Genomic DNA, 24,693 nt, shown 5'->3' with positions numbered 1-24,693 from the left:
GATTTCCCATTTGAGCTGGCTCTTAGGACTGGCATTGGTAGCCCAGTATCTCTCCTGTCCTTCGACTCTCAGATTATTGCCAACTTGTCCTGCATTTGTTCAGGACTAGCCTCTGTCGTGGTAGAAGGTCATCAAATCGGCCAGTTGATGAGTAGAAAATTGAGCTCACGACTTCAAGAAAAATTCACCAATAACACTTATGCTAAAGCATAAAGGAGCTTTCAAGCAGGCAGAATTTGATGCAAAAATGGTTTTATTGATGCTAACAGCAATACCAACAGCAATACACCGTGAGTGTATCTCGAGAAGGCACTCCCGAACAATGGTCTAACTAGTTTACAGGAAGTTCAGGGGTGTACGGAGTGATCACAGGTCATACATCGTGCATGGGTTAAATATCGTTCGCTCTCCTGCACTCTCCTACTGGTTGTTATGAGTAGAGCTCGCCCCTGTGTACGCCTTATCTTGCAGCTGCAAGGCCGACTTTGGTTTTTTCACACAGCCCTTGCTAAGGCAGCATGAGACACAGTCCGACAAAAAGAGACATCGGGATACAGAGTACACATTCTGGTAGGATGGCTTCATTATGTTATTTGTAATAGTTAAACTTGTTAAACGTTATTAAAAGTTATTATAGGTTATTATATAAGAATAATGTTAGGGTATTACTTGATTGTCATTCAGGTTATATAAATACATGTTTTACTGTTCAAAACTCTTTGTCTCATCATGATGTTTACAGACCTTAGTGATAATTTATACCACGTTCCCTTCCACCCAAAGAGGTCAAGCCAAGCATCAGCATGTTGCCACCAATAGCTGAACTCACTAGGGCAGTGCCAACACTGTCTGTGTCCGAGTTCATCAGGTTAGTAGCGACCATGCCATCGAGCCACTTCGCAACATTAAAGAGCAAGCTTCCAGAGGCGGATGTGAAGATACTTCAGCGTATCAGGATTATTGCCAACAAAACGCTGCAGTATCTTGTAAGCAAGGATAAGCCACCAGCCTGCAGGCAGCTCTTCCAGGAGCCTCTAGAACAGAAGATTGTGACACTTTTGTGACACTTCGATAGCACAACTGGTGTGGGTCTTAGGACTGCATGCCCATTAAGATAGTAGTTTTTGCTTAGGAGAGGTCGATTCCAAAGTGCATTCTCAGAAAGACAGGTAAGGTGAAACTATGTAAGTCTAGGGGGGAAATGTGATATACAGTAAATTATCACTAAGGTCTGTAAATATCATGAGACAAAGAGTTTTAAACAGTAAAACATGTATATATATAATCTCAATGACAATCAATACCCTGACATTATTCTTATATAATAACCTTTTATAACTTTTTAAATGACAAGTTTAACTATTACAAATAACATAATGAAGCCATCCTATGTGCACTCTGTATCCTGATGTCTGTTTTTGTTGCACTGTGTCTCATGCTGCTGTAGCAAGGCCATTTGAAAAAAAACTAAGTCGGCCTTGCAGCTGCAAGATAAGGCGAAAAACAGGGGCGAGCTCTACTCATAACAACCAGTAGGAGAGTGCAGGAGAGCGAACGATATTTAACCCATGCACAATGTATGACCTGTGATCACTCTGTACACCCCTGAACTTCCTGTAAACTTAAGGTGAAAAGTTTGTACCCTTGACAGCAATATTGCTGTCTTGCGAAGATCAGACCGAACAACGATCCTTTCATAACGTCACCTGTGGGTTCGGGGTAGTGTTGTGTCAGCATTTTGGAGGGGTATAGGTATTGGAGTTAAACCATTGTTCAGGAGTGCCTTCTTGAGATACACTCATGGTTTATTGCTGTTGGCATTGCTGCTAGCATCAATAAAAACATTTTTGCATCGAATTCTGCCTGCTTGAAAGCTCCTTTTTTGCTTTAACATAAGTGTTATTGGTGAATTTTTCTTGAAGTAATGAGCTCAATTTTCTACTTATCAACTGGCCGATTTGATGACCTTCCACCACAACACCTCAAAAGTTCATACTGTCATTTGTCTTTATAATTTTTCATTGAAAGTATATAAACTAAAGTGAAAAGCAGCATACACATGTATGTATGTAAACAGACAGATTAGTTTGTTGTGTGAACACCAATACTCTCACACACATTGTAATTTGTCCATATACATGCTCACAATGAAATTCACAACTTTATCAAATATTCAGAGAGGCAGGCTCACAAATTTATTTAAATCTAAATAAAAAGTCTGTTAATATTCCCCACACAGTGTTTTTATTCCGTCTTTTTATTACTTTTTTCAAGCATCTCCCTTGCAGTCGGTGCTACAGTATACACATGGAATACTTATCCAAAATGAGTGTCAAGCTTACGTTTACTTTTTCATTCTAATACCGTTTCAAGTGCTCCTAGGGGTCCCCTGTCTCTGCAGAAGGAAAACAGATGCACAGGAAAAAAAAAATGAAAGAAATACAAAGAAAATAAACATGGAAATAAATAGGCTTTGCTGCCTTACACCCAGACAGTGTCTCCTCTCACACCTGTGTGTCTCTCTCATTTCTCTGTCCTACGTGCTCTGTCTGTCCCTTTTTCCTCCCAGCTTCCTGTGGAGGGATGGTAAAGAACGCCACGGTGGGACGCATCGTCTCTCCTGGTTTCCCTGGCAACTACAGCAACAACCTGACCTGCCACTGGATTCTGGAGGCCCCCGAGAGCCACCGGCTGCATGTCCACTTCGAGAAAGTGGCCCTTGCCGAGGACGATGACAGGTCGGTATTACCCGCTGTTGTCTCTCTCTTTCTCTCTCTACGTGCTAGTGCAAAACCACAGGGCTCGCAGTAGTGGGGAGAGTAATTAGTTCATTAGTTGAATCATCCTCAGGCAGCAAAGAGTTTTTTTTTGGGGACCCCTGATGCTCCTCTCTGCAGGCGTTGTGACGCTTCTTTCACATGTGCACACACCTGCCTGTTTGCTCACACACACACACACACATGTCGAGCGCCACATCTATAACTGACCAAGGCTGATGGTAGGTATTTGATTTCACAGGAGAGGCTTGAAAAGGAAAACATGTGCGAATGTGTGTTAATACTGATGGAGCAGATTGACAGGGTGAGGAGCAGGGCTACATTTATTGTTCCTTGAACTGAAATAATCAAGGGCCTTTCACACAAATGGAGTGAGCGATTAGGCGCCCTTTTTGAGTCTCAGAAGGGGCAGATTGAATTATATTTTATGAGCAATGCCCACCATGTCCAGGGGCAGAATCAACTAATGGACTTTTAATGAGACCACTTGCTGGCCTTCTTTGTAGTCATCATTCTCCCGTGTTTCGGGTGAACTGGGAGAGATACACTATGCTCTGGCCAGCAGCAGCCAATCAGATCGAAAGAAATGTAGCATATGGTCATATTAGCACATTGATGTCAAATATTCTCTGTCAGTGGCATATGTTAGCATCACCTGTAGCAGACAGTACATAGGAATAACCTTGCATTGACATTTCCAGGGTTTTTTAGACTCTGAACTCGGAATTTGACTTTGGTCTGCATATTCATTGAGCCAGCCTCTTACCACAGAGGAAAATTCTTTGTTTTTTGTTATGCAGGTTGTTTCAAAGTGTTTGACATGTATCTAATAAGCAGACACCTGGGTGCCATCTTTTGTTATCTGTGTTCAGACTGCTGATTAAAAATGGGAACCACATCGACTCTCCCCCGCTGTATGACTCGTATGAGGTGGAGTACCTGCCCAACGAGGGCATCGCCAGCAGCTCCAGGCACCTGTTTGTGGAGCTCACCACGGATGGATCCGGAACCTCCACTGGCACGGCCATTAGATATGAAGGTAAATCTCCGCTGGTATAATCACAACGGCAAAAATATAATAGTTAAGCAATTCTGATGTTCAAAAATAATGCTGTTGTCAATGTATTATAATGAATTAAAAAAAATCAAAATATGAAATTAAAAAATAATTGCTAATCTTGATATTTGGGATATTTTACAAACTGTATCTCTGAATGAACATGTGGGTATTCAAGGGCAGCCAAGAAGCTGAGAATCTACATTCTCACCCAGTAGGCATTTTCTCTTCCTCCTATTCTTGATCAAAACAGCCTTGGGTAGGAATCAGTTTTAAAAAAGAACTGTGAGCTACCATTAACTTCCTCAGCAAAAGTTCTGTTTTCTTCAAGAGTAGCACAACACCAATCGAAGCAAATAAATAAATATAAAATGAGATCAGTAGGCGGACATTTCAACTGACCTGACCTTCTGAATACTTTTCCCCAATGCTGTGACCTGATCTGCCCCCCCCCCCCAGCAGTGCGAGGAGGCTGGAGATTTTAGGCCCTCATGCCCCACATGCTCCTCCAGGTCCAGGGCTCCCGTGTGCACAAAGGCACCAAGCCTCACTGCGCCTCCTAGAGGCCTCTCTTCCACTTTCATTGTTTTGAGTCTGGTAGCCTAAAACATACCGGTACCCCTCCTCTCTCCTCACTGCAGTGTGTGAGCAGGCACCCCTGCTGTTTTGTGTCCCAAATCAAATCCATCAGTGCATAAATTAATGGGTAATCAGAGAGAATGAATGAGGCCATCCTTCATGGCAGTTACATTGAAGTTTTGGAGCAAACATACACACACCATTGTTTCTGGCATTTGAAATATTTTTCTTTCCTCTCTTCAAGCCTATATTCATTAAAAAATATATTTCCTGACATACACTGTACCTATTAGCACTTCTATATTTATAAAAGGAATGGAAATAATAAAATCGGGCACAAGCTGCCATATGCCATACAATGCAAAAATTATTTTATAATTGGATGCTGATATAATTGGAGGATGATTCCAATTACATGCATTTTTCAATGGCTCAATCAAATTACATTTCCCAAGTGTTATTAAATGTATATAGCCTTTTGGCTTTCTTTAAGTCCATTATGTAATACAGCTCAGTCTGTAGGCAGTCGTTCATTAGTAGCCTACAGAACAGCACTTATACTGTTGCAGATGGTGTGGTGGCTCATTCAGGAAAAGTGTATACAAAAACCCTCCACATTTATATTGCCCATATGAATGAATGCCATTCTGTAGCATATTGTGAGGTATGAGCTGTAAATAAATGTTTTATTTGGCATGGTTATTAATAATAGTGTCATCACATTTTTCCTATGTTTTAAATGTATATGTTTATAATGAAAATTATTTAGAATAAACTAGAATATACTTGCACATTTTATTGCATGAGTCACTGGTGACCCAAGGTGACAAAAAATATGATAAATTTACACCCTTCAAAAGATGTTTCCAGAAATGCATAATTTTCTCGCATTCAATCCAATACCTGTTTGATATCCTAGGCTGATTTTGGAGTCAAAACATTTTAATATTTGTTTGCCCTGTCAGCATTCATAAACAGCTCTGCTGTTTTCCCCTGCATTGCTTGACCTTGGTTATCAAAACTAATAAGCTATGAGGGCCTTGCAAATCCCAGCTCTTGACTCGTGTCATAAAAAATTAAGCCGGTGCCGTATGTGAATGCACTCTCTCACCCACAACTTTAGAAAAGGCTCATTTGCTGATTTTCATGAACTTCTTTTGCCAACCGGCACACCTGCATATTTTCAGATTCTCTCAGAACCAGCTGCCCCCACCCCCTCCCCCTTTTCTCCTTTTTTTTTGAATCACATGGAATTTGATAATGCGATACCACGGAAATCATTGGAATGGGGTTGAAAATGAATCAATTCCTCCTCGCGATGGAGGGCGAAATAGTCTGAGGATCTACTGTTGCCAATCTGAATAATGCATGGGTGATGTGACTGGTGCTAAGATGGGAAAGAGCTTCTATAATTGGCTGAATCACCTGTGTGCGCTCCGACGTGGACCTGGTGTGGAATATAAAGCACCTCGGCGACGGACCAAACGCTCAAATGTTACAAATTTCTCCAGTCTGGGGCGTGCTAGAACAGGGAAGCACCTGCAGGCATATCAATGCCAAACATCAGACACTTTAGTGCTGCTGCCTGAACATCCTCATTGCAGTGTGGTCCCTGTCGACTTGCGTTGAGCTCCACTCAGGAAACATTAAAAGCTCAACCAGGCGTTTTTGTTTGTTTGTTTATTTGAGTGGGTTTGTTTACTCGGCAGCAGTACCTTTCAGTGATTCTACACTGCAGTGGTTGGTAAAAAAATAGCTCTGGAATCTGGATGCTTTTGAAGCACTCTCCTGTTAGTAACAAAAAAGAAAATCATCATCATCGTTGGTGCTGCTTGGAATGATCTAGGTCTCTAATGCTTGATTGGTTTATGATAGCAGTAGGTCTATCTTTTTGTTTTGTCTGTCCTGATTAATGCTTTCTCCTTTCAGCCTTTGGGCCTGGACACTGCTACGAGCCATTTGTCAAGTATGGCAACTTCACCAGCAGCGACAGCACCTACGCAGTGGGCACCGTGGCCGAGTTCACCTGTGACCCCGGGTACACCCTGGAGCAGGGATCTGTCATCATCGAGTGCATGGACCCAAACAACCCACAGTGGAACGAGACCGAGCCTGCCTGTAGAGGTACGTCTATATGTGTGTGTGTATCGGACTGTGTGTGCATCTCTTATGGTGCCTGTAGACATACATCTATATGTGTGTGTATTGGACTGTGTGTGTATCTCTTATGGTGCATGCATGAATGTGTGTGTTTGTGTGTGTGTGTGTGTGTGTGTGTGTGTGTGTGTGTGTGCTTGTTCCAGCCTGATCCATTTTAAGATTCCGAGATGGACAAGATAACTAGACAGAAACAGTCCACACATAAAAAATATCATCTGATCCCATCCGCACCACACATGCGTCACAGAAAACAGCTTCATCCACCTCCATCTCACCTCCATCTCTCTAAAGCCTTTACGGAGTAATCCACCTGTGCTCTGGTGACCTGGGCAGGCCATAGCCACAGGGTCACGGCCCATGAGAGCCTTTCGCCTGAGCCTCTTCCTGAGGCGCATGTTTGGTATTAGTGCAGGTTTGCCTCTCCCATGAGCCCTGTATCCACCCGCGCACAGCACCATCTTATCCGGCCCGTCGGTCCAGCCACATCCTAAAGTGCCCCAGTGGACTCGGGATCGAAAGGGATTTAATCTGGGCTGGCTCAAGCCAAGGGGTCACAAACAACAGCCATTGTCTGATTCTTCAAGAAAAGAAAAGAAAAGAAAAATAAAATGTGTGGCATACAAGGTGGAAGAGTGGAGGGCCAATGAGAGATGAAGTGCAAATCCCATGGGGCCCTCTTTGAGTCGGACTCATTGCTCCTCTCAGAAGTAATATTTCTGGGTCTCCGTCAAATGAATTCCCTCTGATCCCAGCCAGAGATGACCTTCAATAATTTAATTTACACCTACTGAATGTACATCTCCCAGTGTGTGTGTGTGTGTGTGTGTGTGTGTGTGTGTATGTATGAGAGAGTGGTTTGTACTTTGTACTGTAGGTATTTCCACTGTGTGCCATGTAAAAGCACTTGCCATGTGTGTAGGTGGACCTGTATGCTTCATTTGTATGTGTGGGAGCATGCATGCTTGTGTGTGAGTGTGAGTCTGTGTGTGTGTGTGTGTGTGTGTGTGTGTGTGTGTGTGTGTGTGTGTGTGTGTGTGTGTTTGTGTGTGTGAGAGAGAGAGGTAACGTGTGTGTGTTAAGCATGTGTGTTTAAAACATGTAGTGTGTGTTTTTAGCTGTTTGCAGTGGGGAGATCACAGACTCCGCTGGGGTTGTGCTGTCTCCAAACTGGCCTGAGGCGTACGACAAAGGCCAGGACTGCATCTGGGGCATCCACGTGGAGGAGGACAAGAGGATCATGCTGGACATCCAAGTGTACGTGCCTGAGCCTGTGTGATTCACCAGTATATCACCAGTCTTAAAAGGGGGGAGAGATACTGTAGGCCAGTGAGGGGGATTAACGGAAACGAGCCAGTGATGTCAATCTGACTTGTTGCCTGCCAGTCTCTGTGTCAGGTATTGATACCAGGCAAACACACACACACACACACACACACACACTGACACTCACACACACACACACACACACACACACACACACATATTTCCTTTGACAGATGAAATACATGTTGATTTGCTACAGGATTAGAAGCAACCTAATACTACATCTGCATCAATTCTATATCATTAGGCTACCTGTAATACAAATGGTGAACTCTGAGTAGAACAGACAATCAATATTGGACATTATATTACTGAAATTACAGTGTCCCCCAAGTGTCAGATTCAAGCTGGCTCACTGAATTAGATGGCATTTCTTGTCAATTCACAGCTCTGAGGTTAGTTCTGAGATTATTTAGATGCATTTGTCCACAGCTGTCTTGCAAATTTCTCAGGGGCATCAAAACAGAAGCCAATATCCATGTCCATAATTGGATTCATTCACAGAGCTCAGAACCATTATACATTTTTCCCATCCCTGTGCTTCTCTGCTTATGTCCAACCCCCTCTCAGAGTCCAGCGTCTGTCTTTCTGAGACTCACATCTGCTGATTTGCATGGACTGTTCATCAGTTCATTGGCTGGATGATCACTTTTAGCCAGGCTGCCAAGGAGCACCCTGACGGGAAGAATGCAGTCGGTGCCTTTGCCTTTTTGCCGGTGCTCTGATTTCTCTCCTTTGCGCAGTCAGATGTGGCTCCGCTGCGTGTGCATAGAGGGGATAGTAAAGACAGATAAAGCTTGCCTGGTCACAGAGGGATTGTTTTCTCTCTTACTCTTAAGATGTTAGTGTCAAACCCTGTGATGCCTGGCTTCGCATTCGCATCACGCTCCCCACAGAATGGCTCTATCACCTGGCACGTTTCTGTACCCCACAGCTGCTGAGGAAGCCTGCGGAGTTGTGGGGGGAGGAGGAGAAGCAGAGTGCAAGAATTCCCACTTTGTTTTTTCTTTCTTTTGTGTCTTTTTCGCAGACGTGTCGAGCAAAGCCCATCAGGAGAAACACGAATGCCAGATCGTCGTCCCTTGCGTCGTCGTCGCCGCCGCCGTGCAAAAGCGGGACAGACACTGTGACAAATGAGCGAGACAAAATGACAGAACAAGACACAGTGAGAAATGGAGAGAGAGATTGAATTGATGGAGAGAATAAAGAGCTAATGGCCGTGGCACGTTTAAAGAAATTGGATTAAAGGTGTAGAGAAGGAAGATGAAAGAACATTGTGCTTATGAGTGGAACACATAAGTAGCAGGCGGACAAAGGTTAATAACAAACTCGACGGAGAACTAATTATTTCGTCCCCCCCCCCCCTTCCTTCCAAAGGTGATTCTCCACCGAATCAATTATGTCGAGCAGGGAAAAACGAGTGTTTTCTGTGATCACTCCGTCAGGTGAAGCCTCCGAACAGGAGGCCCTGCTGTGTCAGGCCCTGATAGATTATTCATGCATTCAATAATTTGCCTCCCTTAATTAAGATTCGCTCATTTGCATAGGATTCCTTTTGCCATTGTCTTCTGCTTCTTCTTCGTCTTTATCTTTTTTTGGCTTCCCCCGCGAGCGGCACAGTGGGTACATTGTGTTTTGCGACGTTTTTCACGTCTGAAGCGGTCGGCGTAATTAATTTCTCGATGGTTTGGCTTGCGAGAGGTGATGAGAGCAGATACAGCCTTCGGGGATGACCGAGGCACGTGGGGGCACCTTGCCCGTTAACGGTTCTGCTGATGAAAATTTGGCCGCCTGTGTAAGGTCTGCTGAGGCGAAAAGAGAAGATGTTCCACTGCCAACGCCTCTCAAGCTCACATTCATTTTATCTCTCTCTCTCTCTCTTTCTCTCTCTTTTTCTTTCAACAACAGAGGAAATGAAATATCTGCGCCACCTGAAAGAGCCCTTGGTTTTGAGTTGTTTTTTCTTCCTCTCCTTCCTTATCATCCCCTTTCTCTTTGTTGTGTTTAGTTCTCAACCCTTTTTCTATTGCTCTTTTCTCTCTCCGTCCTGGTTTTTTTTTTCAACACAAGTACCAACTGGCTTCTCCATACTGTTAAACTGCTGAGGCGATCAAAGGCGGGAGGAGAGGTGGGAGGGAACAAGCCGCTCCTATTGATGGAGCGCAGAGGCCCGGGTGAGGCAGATGGATTGGGCCGGGTCTGCCCTGGGTCACCCCGCCTCAGCGGGCCACGCTGTGCCGAGCCAGCCGGCCGCCTCCCTCCTTCATCTGTAAATTACCAGATTTGTCAAACAGCATATGGGACATCATCAGCCAGGCGCATCAAATGAGAAATACAGATGGGTCGAAAATGAGGGAGGTGGGGGGGGGGGGGTGGGGGGCATGCTACAGACATCGCTCTCCTCAGAGAGAGAGAAAGAAAGTGAGAGAGAGCGAGAGAGAGAGAGCGAGAGGACAGAGCAAAAGAGGAGAGTTGGAGTGAGAGTTAGAGCGAGAGAGAGCAAATGGAAGAAACAGCGAGAGTCCATAAGGCGCTGCTAAACCACCCCAGCACTCACACGGCTCGCCTAGCAAAAAATCTGTTCGCTGCCAGTCATTGGTCTAATGTGTTTGTGAATAGCAGGGGCTTTCCCTCTGCGAGCACAGGCCATTTTCTCCATAGCCGGAGACTGGACTCAGACCAGAGGCACACAGATCTGTGCTGGGACCCCCATTGTGTATGGTGTGCAGGGCCTCATTACAGAGCTTTAAGAATGCTTTACGCTAGTAATGAGCATGGTCTTTCTCCCCTGTAATAATTCATCACACACACACACACACACACACACACACACACACACACACACACACACACACACACACACACACACACACACCATGAGCTCACAATTACCAGGCAACTCAGTGCGTAATGACAGATGATTAATTAATTTACCAGAAACAGGAAGGCGTGCGTGACTCTTGTTGTGAGTGCTGCACCTCATTTGCTGTGGGGGATGTGGGAGTGGGGGGTTAGCACAGGTGACAGCCTGCACACCTGCCCACGGCTCAGTCTGTTTGTGGCAGTGAGAGCTGAGGAACTGATACAAGTGCAGTGGATCTCAATCTAGCCGTGTAGTTTAGGTGATGAAGCCGCTCAGAGCCTCGTTCGCACTGGCGTTACGGTGATGATCTGATTTAGTGGCACACACGTCAACTTAAAGTGAAAGAGATCATAAAAGGGTAGAGGACACAGATCAGAGCAGTAAAACATGGATCATGATTTTTGACAGATATTATAAAATAATAAGTCAAGTTATGCCAGTCCAGTCTAGCTTTATGTGCACACCTCTCCTCTATTATCTCTTAAACACCTCCTCTCCAATTCTCTCTCTCTCTTCCTCCCTCAGCATCGCACTTCATCTCTTTTTGTCTTTGTCTCACCTCCACTTTATATCTTTCTAACTGCGCCCCCCCCCCACCCCCTCACTCCCTGTGCCCCGGGGTGGGTGGCTGGGCCTGGCTCAGGAACTGGTCACTGTGGGGGTGTGGGAGCTATCCTCGGGGAAGCATGACATTTGGCTCGCTCTTAATAAATCATGTTTTTTCCGCTAGGCGCTCGGCAGTTCGCCAGAGTGCTGGCTCGGAGCTAGACCAATATTTAACTCTGTAATTAAAAATGGATATCAGCTGAGAACAATGACCCATTCGTTTAGTTTCTTTGTTGGGAGAAAAAAAAACGTATTAATGATTGTATGAGCACACTCCTGCACCTTAAATAATGCTGGCAGTGCTCAATAAGACTCCAGTGTGGTTTTGAAAGGCTGCCATTGCTGCAGGTCGGCTTGAGTGAAGGGCTTTGTTTCATTCCATTTGCACTCGTTGCTCTCCGTTTTCTTATTAATGCAAGAAAAGAAAACTACCACGGGCTGAGGGGCTAAATTAGATCCTTTGCCATGTTTAGTCAGTGAGTACTGTGTGTGTCCCTCACGGTGTTCTTTGTTACGCATGCCAGTTTGTGTATGTGTGTCTCCTCACACATAAACACGCTCATACACACAGAGTATTTTTTTTTTTATTATTATTGTTTTAGAAAAGTGTTTGAATTTCAGTTTCAAGGGCATGGGGCTGAACTGACATTTCAAAGGAGAATAGAGACTGTTTCAGACTCTCAGGCAGCCCGCAGTCACTCTGTTGTTTTGAGATTTGATGAGAACGACAGGATTTTCCTCTGGGTCGTTCAGGCAGATTTATCTAAGCCATCACCATATTCTTTTTTTTAATGGTCATTAAAACACTGGCTCCCCTTTCCTCAAAAAGCCACACATGCACAGCCATGTGTGAGTAGTGGTGTGTGTGTGTGTGTGTGTGTGTGCGTGTGTGTGCGTGTGTGTGTGTGTGTGTGTGTGTGTGTGTGTGCGTGCGTGCGTATGTGTGTGTTCATGCATGCGTGCGTATGGGGGGGATGGTGGCTGAGTGACTCCTGAATGAGGTGATTGGTGGATTCTCGAGGATTGCTTTCCTTCATCATCCTCCAGAGGGGCTCCTCACCTCCTCCCCCACCTTTATTTTTCCTCCTGGAGGGAATCCTAATACGTGCCATTGACTGGTGCGGATGATAAATGAACATGGCCCTCGGACTTCCTGTGCCAAGGGGTGCGTGGAGAGCAGCGGAGTATCTGCTGCCATTTACATCTCCCAGGTCCTCTGTGTGCGGAGAACAAGCCCTGTGTCATTGGTTTTCTCCCTTTTGCTTTGATTTTTTCATGAAACAAATTGCATTTGTTTTCTTTTCTTTTTTTCACAGAGAGAGAGAGAGAGAGAGAGAGAGAGAGATAAAGAGATTTGAGGGAAGGATGCCTCCCGGATTTCACGGCTTGAAAGTGTAATGCTCTGTGAGGGGCTGGAGGAGGCAGCTGTGCCATGGGCCGAGTGGAGTCGCGCCGAGCCCACGCTTTCTGATTAAACCAAATGAAATTACCCACAGCAAAATGGAAAGCATGATTGATTTCCGCGGCCGACACAGCGCGCAGATGTGCAAAGCCGAGTTTGACTTTATCGCGACAAATTCAATATGAGCTGAGACAATGACGCTTGTTGTTTTTCGACCCCGTCGGCTGTTCAGTGCAGGTGAAGTGCTTTTGTGTTTGAGAAAAACTCCTGATGGAAAACGATACACGGCCCACCAAAGTGTCTTTTGTCATGCTGTGGAGCAGGGGTTAGCTGGATCTGATTCTGATTGCTTTTCCCCTGAGTCTTTGAGTGTGTGAGAGTGAGTGTGTGTGTCTGTTGAGTATGTGTGTGTAGTTGAGTAGAGTACATACACAATGTACACGTGGACACAATAATGTTGTGCTGGATTGTGCACACATCATAAAAGAGTATGTGTGAGTGCTAGTGTATGTTTGTATGTATGTTTGTATGTATGTTTGTATGTTTGTATGTATGTATGTATGTATGTATGTATGTATGTATGTATGTATGCATGTATGTATGTATGCTCAGAATGTACCAGTATTAATGTGGGTATGTATATGTGAACGTACTCAGCGGGACAATATTGTAGTTTTACACCAGCCTTCAAAAAGTACATACTATATACGGTAGTATACAAAACACCTGCCACCCCTCCATCACAATAACAATAAACATAGCATATATAGCCCAACTGTACCTGTACCAATAAATGACATGTTAAGAACCCACATGGTAGCAATAACAAGTCTTGCATAGACCAACATTAAACACACCATTACGAAGACATCAGAAATGTAGCGACACAGGAACGCAATAACTCCACACGCCACCTGCTCTCGTTAAAATCCCAGGACATCAATCTGCCTCCATGCCGTCTGAAAGCCTTGCCTCCGCAGAAAGAGGGGAGAGGGGGGATGATTAATTGTTCTTTTTCCCCTCTGTAATGAGTTCCATCACTGGCCACTTGTGATTAATTAGTGACAAGACAGACTATGCGTGTCAGCTCTCCCTATCTGAGTGGACCATTGCCTCTATGGCTGTGATGGGCATATTCTTATGGGACAGCGCCACATTGGGGACCATTGGTGGCAGAGATATGGTGTCCATGCTGTCAAAACCCTGACCAGTTTTTTTTTCTTTGGCTTCTTCCTATACACAGTGTGAATTTTATGCATCACTGTGCGCTCAATTTTTCTGAATTCCTTCCTTCTATTATTTCCTGTTTGAGTATTTTGGAGTGTTTCCTTTAAAACTCTTTGGACGGTTCTGGGCTCTGGAGATTTGAGGGCCATTGTAGTATGGACCGACTGTCTCTGCCAAGATGACCTTCCTTTGATGTGGATAGAGATAAAGCACAGCTCAGCCATAGAATGAGTAAAAGCCATGGAGTAAAAAATCCTCACTCCTCTAAGTATTTGAGTTAATGAAGGGACATCTGAATTTTTCGTATACACCCACACATTCAACAGTGTCTATTTTAAAATGAAATAGCGCTTTCAAACGCACCATTGACAATGGTCACTGAGGAGAATGAAGTGGATTCAATCACTGAAAATGTCATCCGAATGCCTTTAGACAGGGAAACAGAAGTAAACACACACACACACACAAACTAAAGGATCCTGCCCAGGGTGACCAGGGAGGAAGAAAGAAAGAAAAAAAAGATGCTGTCTTTGTGATGGCGCAGCTGTAGAGACTGCCGCATCTCCGAGACAGAATAGGCTTATTGGAGCTTGAGCGCTGCAGAGTGGGATTGATTTTTCCCAGCCGTTTGTAAATACAGGTGAGAGGCGGCGGAGGCAGGGGCCACGCTGGCAGGTGGGAGCCTGGGGTTCAATAGGCGCCAAGACGTCAATGCTCTCGCTCTCTTTTTGTCTGTCTCTTTCTCTAAGTCTCTCTCTCTCTCTTCCTGGTTCATCAGTGCGGCGGCTGGAAATGCTTTAAAAAGCTGCGTGTTTGCTTTCAAAAGCAGGTGGACATCTTAAATTAAATAAACACACATATATAGACACACACACATACACACACACACACACACACACATATATAGACATTCTCTATCTTTCTGTGTCTGTCTCTTTCTCTTTCTCCCTCTCTTTCTCTCTCTCTCACACACACACACACACACACACACACAATGCAAAATCCATACATAAAAAGCTGTGGGATAGATAATAACAAAAAGAATGTGTGAAAATAAAGGTGACGAATCAGGGGAGAGCAGCAGAGGAGAGGAAGAGGCAGACACAGAGGGGAGAGGGCAGAATGCTGAAGTAGAATGTTAAAGAGTTCTCTGTGTGTGTGTGTATGTTCCACAGCCTCCACATGGGAAAGAATGACCTGCTCACCTTCTACGATGGCGATGACCTCACCGCCAAGATCCTGGGTCAGTACGGCGGCACGCGACCCCGCTTCAAGCTCTACACCACTACGGCCGACGTCACCATCCAGTTCCAGTCCGACCCCGCCACCAACATCTACGGCTACAACAACGGATTTGTGGTGCACTTCTTCGGTATGGGCCCACCCAGAGGAAAAGAACCTCAAATCTCTACTCTGCCTAGAGCTCAATTAAGCACGAATATAAGATATTCTTCATGTCAACGGCTGAGAAATAGCCCTCCTCTCTTGTCTCAACCCAAGTCCAGTCAACTTAAGATCTTAAATTCACGTCCTCTTTCAATCTTTTCAATACTACAATTTAAAAGAAACAGTCCAGAATACAGCAGGCTCTTAATAATGGCTTATTTGGGTCTGTGAGATAAAGAGAAGACAGCAAAATATTCCTCTGGGCTCTCTCTAACCACATCTCTGTGGTCAGTAAACAGGTTCATCCTGAGGTCCTGTCCAGTTCATGTCCATCCCACACCAACCCGGTTCTGTGGTGCTCCTCCTTCCCCTCCCTCCTTCTGTATGGAAGGACAAGGGGACTTGGGGTCAAATGGGGCCTTTCACCCACACCCACTCCAGCACCACCAGTAAAATACAGTCCATTGCATGGCCCCCCACGCTTTGGCCTTGGAAGCACGGGTCATCTGTAGCCCTTGACCCCCTGACAGCAGGCCTGCTAAAGGTCGTGTCCAGTGCATGTCCATCCCACACCACCACCCCTCTCCTACTTATAAAAATAAACTGCTCCTCAGACTGCCTCTATGCAGCTTTTGCAGTCTGTGTTGAGCGTGCTAATTAAAAGTGAAGCACACTAATTAGCTGCTTGTTAGAGATATGGCAGAAGACACCACGGAGAGATCCTCCCAACCTAATATGAAATCATTACAGGGAGCTGGGTAGGAAAGTGAGGGGCGGTAAATTGGAGGACCGGGGGCCTCTATAGGGGAGGAGGAGAAAGAGGGGGAGGAGGAGAAAGAGGGGGAGGAGGAGAAAGAGGGGGAGGAGGAAGAGGAAGAGGAGGATGGAGAGCAACACACAAGCCCCAGACTGAGAGATCTTCCTGGAGCCGCCAAGACACTCCAGTTGCCGCAGCAGCATAGGTCTGGTGCCAAACTACATATAAATAAAAATCTGATAACAAGTAATGAATTCCTCGCCAGAGAGAGAGAGAGAGAGAGAGGGAGAGAGAGCAGCTGAATGCTGATGACTCACAGGGGAGAGAAAGCTGGATGCTTTGCAGGCATTTCACGCCCCGTCTGATGAAAAGGAAGAAGAGGGGAGAGATAGGAGGGGTAAAAAAAAAAGAAACAACAACAAAATCCCGGCCAAGTATCGCAGGTGGCAGGTGCACCGAATTTCTGGCCTATTGGAGGCATAACCAATTACAGCATGGGCTTGCACTGATTAGACACATTCGTCGAGCGCCGCGCCCCCTTCCACTGCGTTGCCATGTGATGAATAGGCATCAGCAAACAGCATGGCAGCCCTTCACCCTTGGCACGGGGCAGCTTTCATAATCACAACAAAACTGCTGCCTTCCGCTGGATTGCCTCTCTTGCTCGCTCGCTCGCTCGCTCCGAGGAGAGCATGTGTCCCCTTTGTCTGCTGTGTTTCTGGTCACTGAGAGACGGAGCGCGCCACTATTGTATGGGCGGCTATCTATAACCCAGCGCGCTAGACGTGTTATCAGATTCTCTGGAGAAATAATGGACTGTGCGGCATCCAGCTGTGAGGTTTCTTTTCCAATCATTCATGTGAGTCTACTCCTCTTGCTGCCCTTTTTTTATTTACCAATGTTTTCCCTCTCTTCTCCTTCACCTCTCTTTCTCCTCTGGCTCTCTCCTTTATTCGCTCTCTCTCCCTCTCCCATCTCTTTCTGTCTCCCTCCCTCTTTTCTTCTCTTTCCTGTCCTCCACCTCTCTTGTCCTTTGTGTCATCCTCCTCTGTTGCAGAGGTGCCGCGCAATGACACCTGTCCCGAGCTGCCCGAGATCACCAACGGCTGGAAGACGACCTCTCACCCCGAGCTGGTCCACGGCACAGTGGTCACTTACCAGTGCTACCCGGGCTTTGAGGTGGTTGGCACGGAGATGCTCATGTGCCAGTGGGACCTGACCTGGAGCGGAGACCTGCCCAGCTGTGAGAGAGGTAAGAGAGCCCTGTCCCTCTGCTCCTCCTGCGACCCCCATTTGTCAATCTCTCTCCCTCTTTCTCTCCTTCCCTCTCTCTCTCTCTCTCTCTCTCTCTCTCCTTGTGAATTCATCTTCACATCTTTCCTTGACCTCATGGCGTTTTTTTCCATCGAGGTCAAGGGAAAGGCGGAGAGGAAAAGACGATGGGGAAATCTGACTGCGGCCTGATGCGCTGCTCCTCCTCTGACCCCCATATATCTTCTCTCTCTCTCTACCTCCTCCTCCTTTTACACTCTAGCCTCTCTTTCTATCTCTCTCCCCTCCAGCTCCTTCTCTGCCTCTTGTTTCTCTCCACACACACTCGAGCTATCGCAGGATTTTTTACGATCCCCCCTCTATGCCCGCTCTGAGATGCCCACACCGTGCCACGTGGACCCAAGATGGGGCTGTCAAGCTGGAGTTGGAGTTGGAGTTGTACAAGCAAGTGGCTGCTTGCCTCTCCTCCATCCCTCTTGTATGTACAGTCAAAGACAGTGGAGAGCGAGTGGGATGCTTTCGTTGGTAATAACTTGCTCTCTCGGCGAGCCTTTGGAGATAAGGGGGCGCATTCAATTCACACTCCTCTCCTCCCCAGCATTTTGCACTCCACCTTGGGCGAACTATTTCTGTAAGCCATGCCTCTTTCCCCGCTCTTGGATCCCCACCCTCAGCCCTCTCTCCAGTGCCACCTCCACCCCTGTGACAGCCTCCACCTCTCCTCTCTCTGAGTGTTTTATTAAAAGAGGAGAAGGAGGGGGGTGGGGGGGGATGACAGCTGTGTCGTGTCTTTGCCGGTGCGGTGCTGACAGCGTCTCTTGTGTCCCCCCCCGGCCACTCGGAATCCCGATGAGAGAGGTGGGCTGAGTGTGAACAGGACAGACAGGCGGCGGTAATGACCTGGCCCGGTTTCCTGGCTCGTACGCTCTCCCTCACACATACACACATCCCCATCAACCCACACACATACACACAAACACACACAGAACATCAAACACATACACACATCCCCATCAGCACACACATGCACTCTCACACACATACACACAAACACACATACACACACACACACATTCACTCACACAGATGGCACACCGAGAAAGACACAGAACATCAGTCACATACACACATCACCACCAACGCACACTCGCTCTCACTCAAACACACACGCAGTCCCAGAACCTCACTCACATATGCAGGTGCACTCACACACAGTCACAGACAGGCACAAATATTTGGCGGCGAGCGCGGATACAACAATCAGAGAAGCATGACCAACCCAAACCCAGATCCTGGGCCCTTCCCCCCTGCCCCCCCCCCCCCCCTCTCCTGCCAACAAAAGAGCCTGCAGCGGGTTCTGCTGCTCCGGCAGGGCGCTTCCGCATCCGGCCTCCCCGGAGCCACAGGCTCAGCGCCGGGCCGCTTTCACTCACCAACATCATTAACACGCTGGCCCCTCTCCTGCCGGGGAGAGAATTGGGTTGGCGGGGGCGCCGCTGCGAGGCGGAGGCTGCCGTAATCTCTTTATTACATAGCGCTGTGTGTTCAGGGCTCAGCTTGGAGACCGCGCAGGCAGGGGTGGGTTACCTCTCTGACACACACACACACACACTGTCCACGCTCGTCCTCCTCTTCGAGCACGCTCGCCGAGGGAGAATAAGACCTGAGGAATGGCCACCATTTCACACTGCGGGGCGCATACCTAAAAAAACAAAGACAGAGGTGTAGTGTACCTGTGTGTGTGTGTTTGTGTGTGTGTGTGTGTGTTTGTGTAGACTGATTAGATGGGTTGACTTTGAGCAGAGACAGTGCAGTTCAGCTGAGTTCACAAGTGCTTACAGTTGCGCGTGTGGGAGTTTGACGGAGCAGTGGAGCAGACTGCAAACTGCGCACATTGTGCTCCATGTCCAATGAGAGGAGCAGCTTTCCCCACCGTGCCCCTCGGTAAAAGTCCATCTGCGGCTGATCCTGATTATAAAGCCCAGATTACGTATTCTCTTTACACCTATTTGAAACGGGAGCGGAGCGGAGTGGAGCTGTTCATTATTCTCATATTTGTTTGCAAAGTGTTTTATGTTTATGCGATTTGTGTGAAACAAATTTGTCTAGACATTTCAAGTTTAAACTTAATTTACCCTATTAGTTCTTAATTAAAAGAGATTGAATACATGAAGCATTGCCAGACTTTTTTATATTAAATGGATACTGGAGGTAATGGTAATGTGTGCTTTGAGAGTGTGCGACTCAGATAAAAAAAATATAACTGTATCCCCACCTAGTGGTGAGTAGGGGAATTGCACATATAGGTAAAATTATTTATCAAAGTTGGTTTTCCAAATCTGTTTTCTCCTTCTAGTGGTGCAGTTAACAAAGCAAGCATAACTTGAAATAGGATTATGTGGCAGTCATTGAAAGAAATCACAACATAGTTAAAACGTTAAAAAAAAGGATTTTGTTATTATAATGAATAAAGTTGGTTTAAAGTCATAAAAGTACATAATATAATGTAATTTTGATTGTGCAATAAAGAAGAGATTTGTATTGTCTATTACTTGTTTGATACTCCTGCAAACATCAATGTAAACAACTTAAATGGCACCACTTATCACTTGACCTCACTGTGAGCACATTTGAAAATGTCTAATTCTCTGCTTGGTGGTAATTGAATATTTATCCCTATCTATGTCTGTGTGTGTCTTCAGTGCTGTCCTGCCCAGATCCGGGAACAGTGGAGCACAGTCGCCGCGTGATGTCCAGTCCCCGTATGACAGTGGGTTCCACCATCCAGTACATCTGCAACAAAGGCTACTCGCTCTCTGGAAACAGCCTTCTCTCCTGCTACAACCGAGACTCCTCCGGGCCCAAGTGGAGCGAGAGGCTCCCAAAATGCATTCGTGAGTAAACACTCCTCTCGTAGTCCCCTGCTTGTCCCCTCTATATTATGATCTGAAAGAAAAATATACTGTTGTAATGGGTCTTGCATCTTGATATATGTGGACAGGAATGAGTGTGTTAGAATGTTTCTCGACATCAAATGCAATGCAAAGACTTGTTTTTGTGTAAACTTTTTTGTTATGGAAGAAGAGTTAGCGGTGCATGATATTAGTCTATCTAAAGTCATTAATTTAGCCCGCAGGTGTATTATGTGTCTGCGTCCGTGCAAGCTGCATTGGGAGGGAAAGCATCTGGTGTGGGCTAAATGTATACTTTTCTGATGCACAGCTGATGTGTATGAACCCTGCAAGAACCCAGGCACCCCACCCTACAGCTCCCTGAGACCCGAAAAGCGCCTCTACCAGGCGGGAGAGGTGCTGCACTTCACCTGCCAGAAGGGCTACGAGCTCCTGGGAGAGCCTGAAATCCGCTGTGTGGCGGGACGCCCCTCATGGTGGAGCAACCCTCCCCCTGTCTGCAAAGGTGGGTACTGCAACGGGAACACCTATAAGAGAGACTTTCTAATGAGGAGACACAGCACTCAAAAAATCCTGAATCCTGCAGAAATGTATGGGAGTAGTTTGTAACGCAGTTGTCTACACATATCCTGCCCTTTCCATGGCAAAAAAGTCGACATGTGAATACATTGTGCCAATCATATGGTGTGAATACATCATGCCAATCATGTGTTACGATCTCACTGCTGGAGCAAGGTTTGTGTCGTGAAGCCTTGCTCACGCGCATTTCTGCCGAAATAGATGCCTGATACGTGGCCAAAAAGCATTAAAATATGGCCGCCGAGTGGAGGGACTTGCCTAAAAGGACTTTGCTTATAACACACAGCATGTCTAGAAATTTTCTGGTATGGACTTGTCAATATAGCCTTTGCAGACATGTTTAATTTGGTGCATATGTATGTGTGTACATACTTGAATTTTGTAGTGCCTAAAATTTTGTATAATTTTCCAGGCTCCGCACTCGAGTACATTAATGAGCAGAGATTGGATGGTAAGTACTCTCTCTGTCCTCTCTAAATACTTGAAAAAATGGTCCATTGTATTGGTTACTTAATTATTGTGAGTGCCTCATGTGTTGTGCCTTGTCGGCTCTACATTTCTGAACAACTCTGTTGATATTTTTTCCCCGACCAGTTGCAAGTGCTTACCTCAACATTGAGGGCCCTAATGTGGCCATCGCTGTCTTCATCCCTGTTGCCATCATCACTGCGGTCATTCTAGGAATTTACTTCTACTTTTCAAGGTAATCCAAGTGTAGTATGCTGAAATAAATCAAAACTCTAAAACCTATATGTGGGAATCTTCAGGCTTAGATCCTACCACTACTTAATAATGAAGAGATGATTCCTTCCCCCCTCAGGTACCAGGGGAAGTCCTTACGATTGTCTACGTCCTCCCCACAGTACGACCACATCAGTGGAGATTCGGCTTTTGATAACCCTAGTTTTGACACAGCAGTAAGTATCGCTGGGGCAGCACAGAGAGTCCGGCACTTGCTTTTGAGGATGGTCAATACTCTGGGTTTTGTGCGTGTGAGAAAGTTAAAATAGCATTGAGAAATTTTGAAGATCACAATTATTATAGAGTGTTTGAACAACGGCCAAAAGAAGGCTTTGCATGGCCATAATCTATTTTTAAAAGAAACAATCATGATTATGTAAGGATCATTATATAATTTGTGGTCTAGGAACATACACTGTTACAAAATACATTGTTAAATAGTAATTTGACAAACATGTTGATCCCAATTTGTGAGACCAAATACTGGATATCTCATTCAGGTTTGATCATTATTCTCATATCTGAAGAAAATTATGCTTTGAAAAACAGCATGTGTGTCACCATGTTGCAGGTTTATCTAAAACAAATAACCATGAAATAACATCTTGGTGTGCAAAATAATATGTATGCAATCATCCTGCTACATTGGGAGTATATTTAGGCCTATTAGGGAAATTCTGGCATTTCAAGTATTATTTGTCTCATTAAAAGCGAACTAAATCCGTATTGATTTAATTAGGCTGCTCCACTTATCCTGAAGTCTCTCAGCACTCCTGTCGGAGCTAATATAGAAACCCATTTGTAGTGCACCATCTTCTTTTCTCTGTGGACAACCATAGCAAGGACTTGCTATGCCTTCATCCCAGGCTCCCCCCGCCCCCATAAGCCCTCTCTTCTCCTGCCTCCTTTGCTAACACTGCTTCTTGTCTGTGTTCCTCCTCTGACTGCCCCCATGAAGAACAGCGAGGTGAGGCCCCCTGACACCACCGCATAACTTCACCTCTTCCCATCAGCCACTCTGTTCTAAGCCGTCCAGACACTTTTCTTTTTCAAATCCATCTGCCAATCTGTGTATACCGAGCGGTCTAGTAGACCAATAATTCACACTAGATTTCAGTGGGATTGTGCACATCTCCTGAGAACGGTGGCTATGCTTAGACTAACAGTTCAAATGAATCTGAGCAGACCAAACTAAAATCCACATGTGCCTCTTGCTCCCAGATGTGTGTGTGTCTTTGGAGCGCTGAGCGGTACGGGGTCAGCTGGGGTGGGGTGAGGCGAACACAATGGCAATGTCACCTTGCTCACAGGTGCAAATGGAAATGTCTCGCATGTGCTGCTGAGCCACCCGGTGGTGTAACCGATTTATATCTGTGACGACTGCTGTTCACACACAGCTCATCTGAGCATGATTATTAGGCAAGAGGGAGCACCTTCAAAAAAAAATAAACAAATAGTTATACATAAAGTTATGGCCATACCAGTACCTACTAAGGAAACTGACATAACTCCCATTGCTAGTGTGAAACATAAATATTGTTCCTTTTTTCCCTCTTTATTATGACACCATGTTAAGATGCCATTTGCTGTTATCTCATACTCATTTGTCAAACCATGACTTAATGTTTATTAGACTATTGTATTCCATGTATTGTTTTTTGCCTTGCCATTTTCTTTTGTCTAAAGAAATGTACATTTGCATCATTAAAATGGGTTTGCATGTGGGTGTTTGCTTTTGTTAAGAGGCTCAATAAAGGGATTTGAACTTGAGAAGGAACACTTGAAGCAGAAGTCATTGGACATTTGTGGTGGGTGGGCTTCTCCATTTTGTTTTCTCTGAGTTGAATTCATGTAACATTCATATCAGCTCTGTTCTCATATCACTGGCTTTGGTTAGTGGCTTGATCTTTGTTCTGTTGTTTTAAGGAGATCAATCCTGACTGCACGACTTCTTCAAGTCATTTTCTTGTGTGTTGTAAAAACCTACATGTTTGTAATTTACAGGAGACAAGAGAGTATGAAGTTTCCATTTAAAACACTGCATTTTTCAGCCTGGAGGAATTCAAGCCTTTTATGCCTTGTGGAAGTATTTTTTTCCGGCACCTTCCATTTCTCCTGTGACTCGTCCCGCCTCCCTTTTTCCCTGTACGCCCTTACTGAACCTGCTGTAAATATCTGTCTTCAGAAGAATTCTGCAAGCACTGTAAAGAGTGTGGACGACTTGATATTATTTTTGTAGAGCTTCAATAGCAATGACCTAGCAGTGGTGTTTGTACAGTTTCTACCCAGTGACTGATCCTAACAGAATGATATGGCACTGACAGTAGGACACTACCCATCAAACATTAATGTAAGTCTTTCTGTGTACATAAAGAGACAGGTTGATTTTGGTGACTATTAATATTTTCATTTTTCTTTTTGATTCACTGGTAATCAACCATTTGCATAGTATCCTATTATATATAAAAACATCTATTTAAAGATGTTTGATTTATTGGATGACTGATGGAATGAACAGACAGCAAATGTTATATTATTTCCTCCAAATATTCATTCCTCACCTGGTTTAGCCAGGCAACATACAGTAAGTCTACACCTTGTTGAGGGGTTTTGCGAGATCACTACACAGTATTCTGCACCCACTGTTTTCATTTTTAACAAAATACTTGTCTTAGCCCTACTTTTATGTTTGATCATTTGATGTCTGGATGTATACTGAACTGTAATGAACATAACGGCTTGTGTTACTTATTTTGCACTACTAAATTATTATGATGTTTATTATATTGAAAATGGATATATTATTAAGAGGGCATTTTCCAATGTTATTATCACTTGAATTTTGTTTTTTAAAAAACTGAATCAAACTGGTGATGGACTGAAACAGATCTTAGGCTACTTGGTGACTGCTGAGCAAATCACCTTGGAGAATGAAGGGTTAAAGCGAAGTGTGAAACTGTTCTCTCAACAGTATTGTAATATGTGTAATAAAACAAATATTAAATGGCACACTTTGAAGAATGGCAGGTGGTTTCATTTTTGTTTCTAATAA

At 45.1% G+C, this 24,693-nt stretch overlaps 1 protein-coding gene across 2 annotated transcripts in view; it reads left to right on the top strand.

Annotated features, from left to right (window-relative positions):
• Positions 1 to 24,664, top strand: part of sez6b (seizure related 6 homolog b) — a 150,588-nt gene extending 125,924 nt beyond the window's left edge. Inside the window, exons 6-18 of one of the 2 annotated variants that reach the window (XM_042062857.1) lie at positions 2,570 to 2,738; positions 3,650 to 3,816; positions 6,343 to 6,537; positions 7,689 to 7,827; positions 15,170 to 15,366; positions 17,195 to 17,389; positions 20,112 to 20,303; positions 20,632 to 20,826; positions 21,313 to 21,351; positions 21,495 to 21,603; positions 21,721 to 21,817; positions 22,600 to 22,608; positions 23,646 to 24,664. In XM_042062857.1, the coding sequence (XP_041918791.1) occupies positions 2,570 to 2,738; positions 3,650 to 3,816; positions 6,343 to 6,537; positions 7,689 to 7,827; positions 15,170 to 15,366; positions 17,195 to 17,389; positions 20,112 to 20,303; positions 20,632 to 20,826; positions 21,313 to 21,351; positions 21,495 to 21,603; positions 21,721 to 21,817; positions 22,600 to 22,608; positions 23,646 to 23,675 (1,733 nt within the window). In that variant the 3' untranslated portion in view covers positions 23,676 to 24,664. The remainder of the gene's footprint in view (positions 1 to 2,569; positions 2,739 to 3,649; positions 3,817 to 6,342; positions 6,538 to 7,688; positions 7,828 to 15,169; positions 15,367 to 17,194; positions 17,390 to 20,111; positions 20,304 to 20,631; positions 20,827 to 21,312; positions 21,352 to 21,494; positions 21,604 to 21,720; positions 21,818 to 22,599; positions 22,609 to 23,645) is intronic. The other variant, XM_042062858.1, reaches the window with a different exon arrangement.
• Positions 24,665 to 24,693: the final 29 nt, after the last annotated feature.

This window comes from Alosa sapidissima, chromosome 15 (assembly GCF_018492685.1).
Source record: "Alosa sapidissima isolate fAloSap1 chromosome 15, fAloSap1.pri, whole genome shotgun sequence".
Classification (NCBI taxonomy): Eukaryota; Metazoa; Chordata; class Actinopteri; order Clupeiformes; family Clupeidae; genus Alosa; species Alosa sapidissima.
The sequence above is the reverse complement of the archived record's forward strand: the minus strand, read 5'-3'. Positions and strand labels throughout refer to the sequence as shown.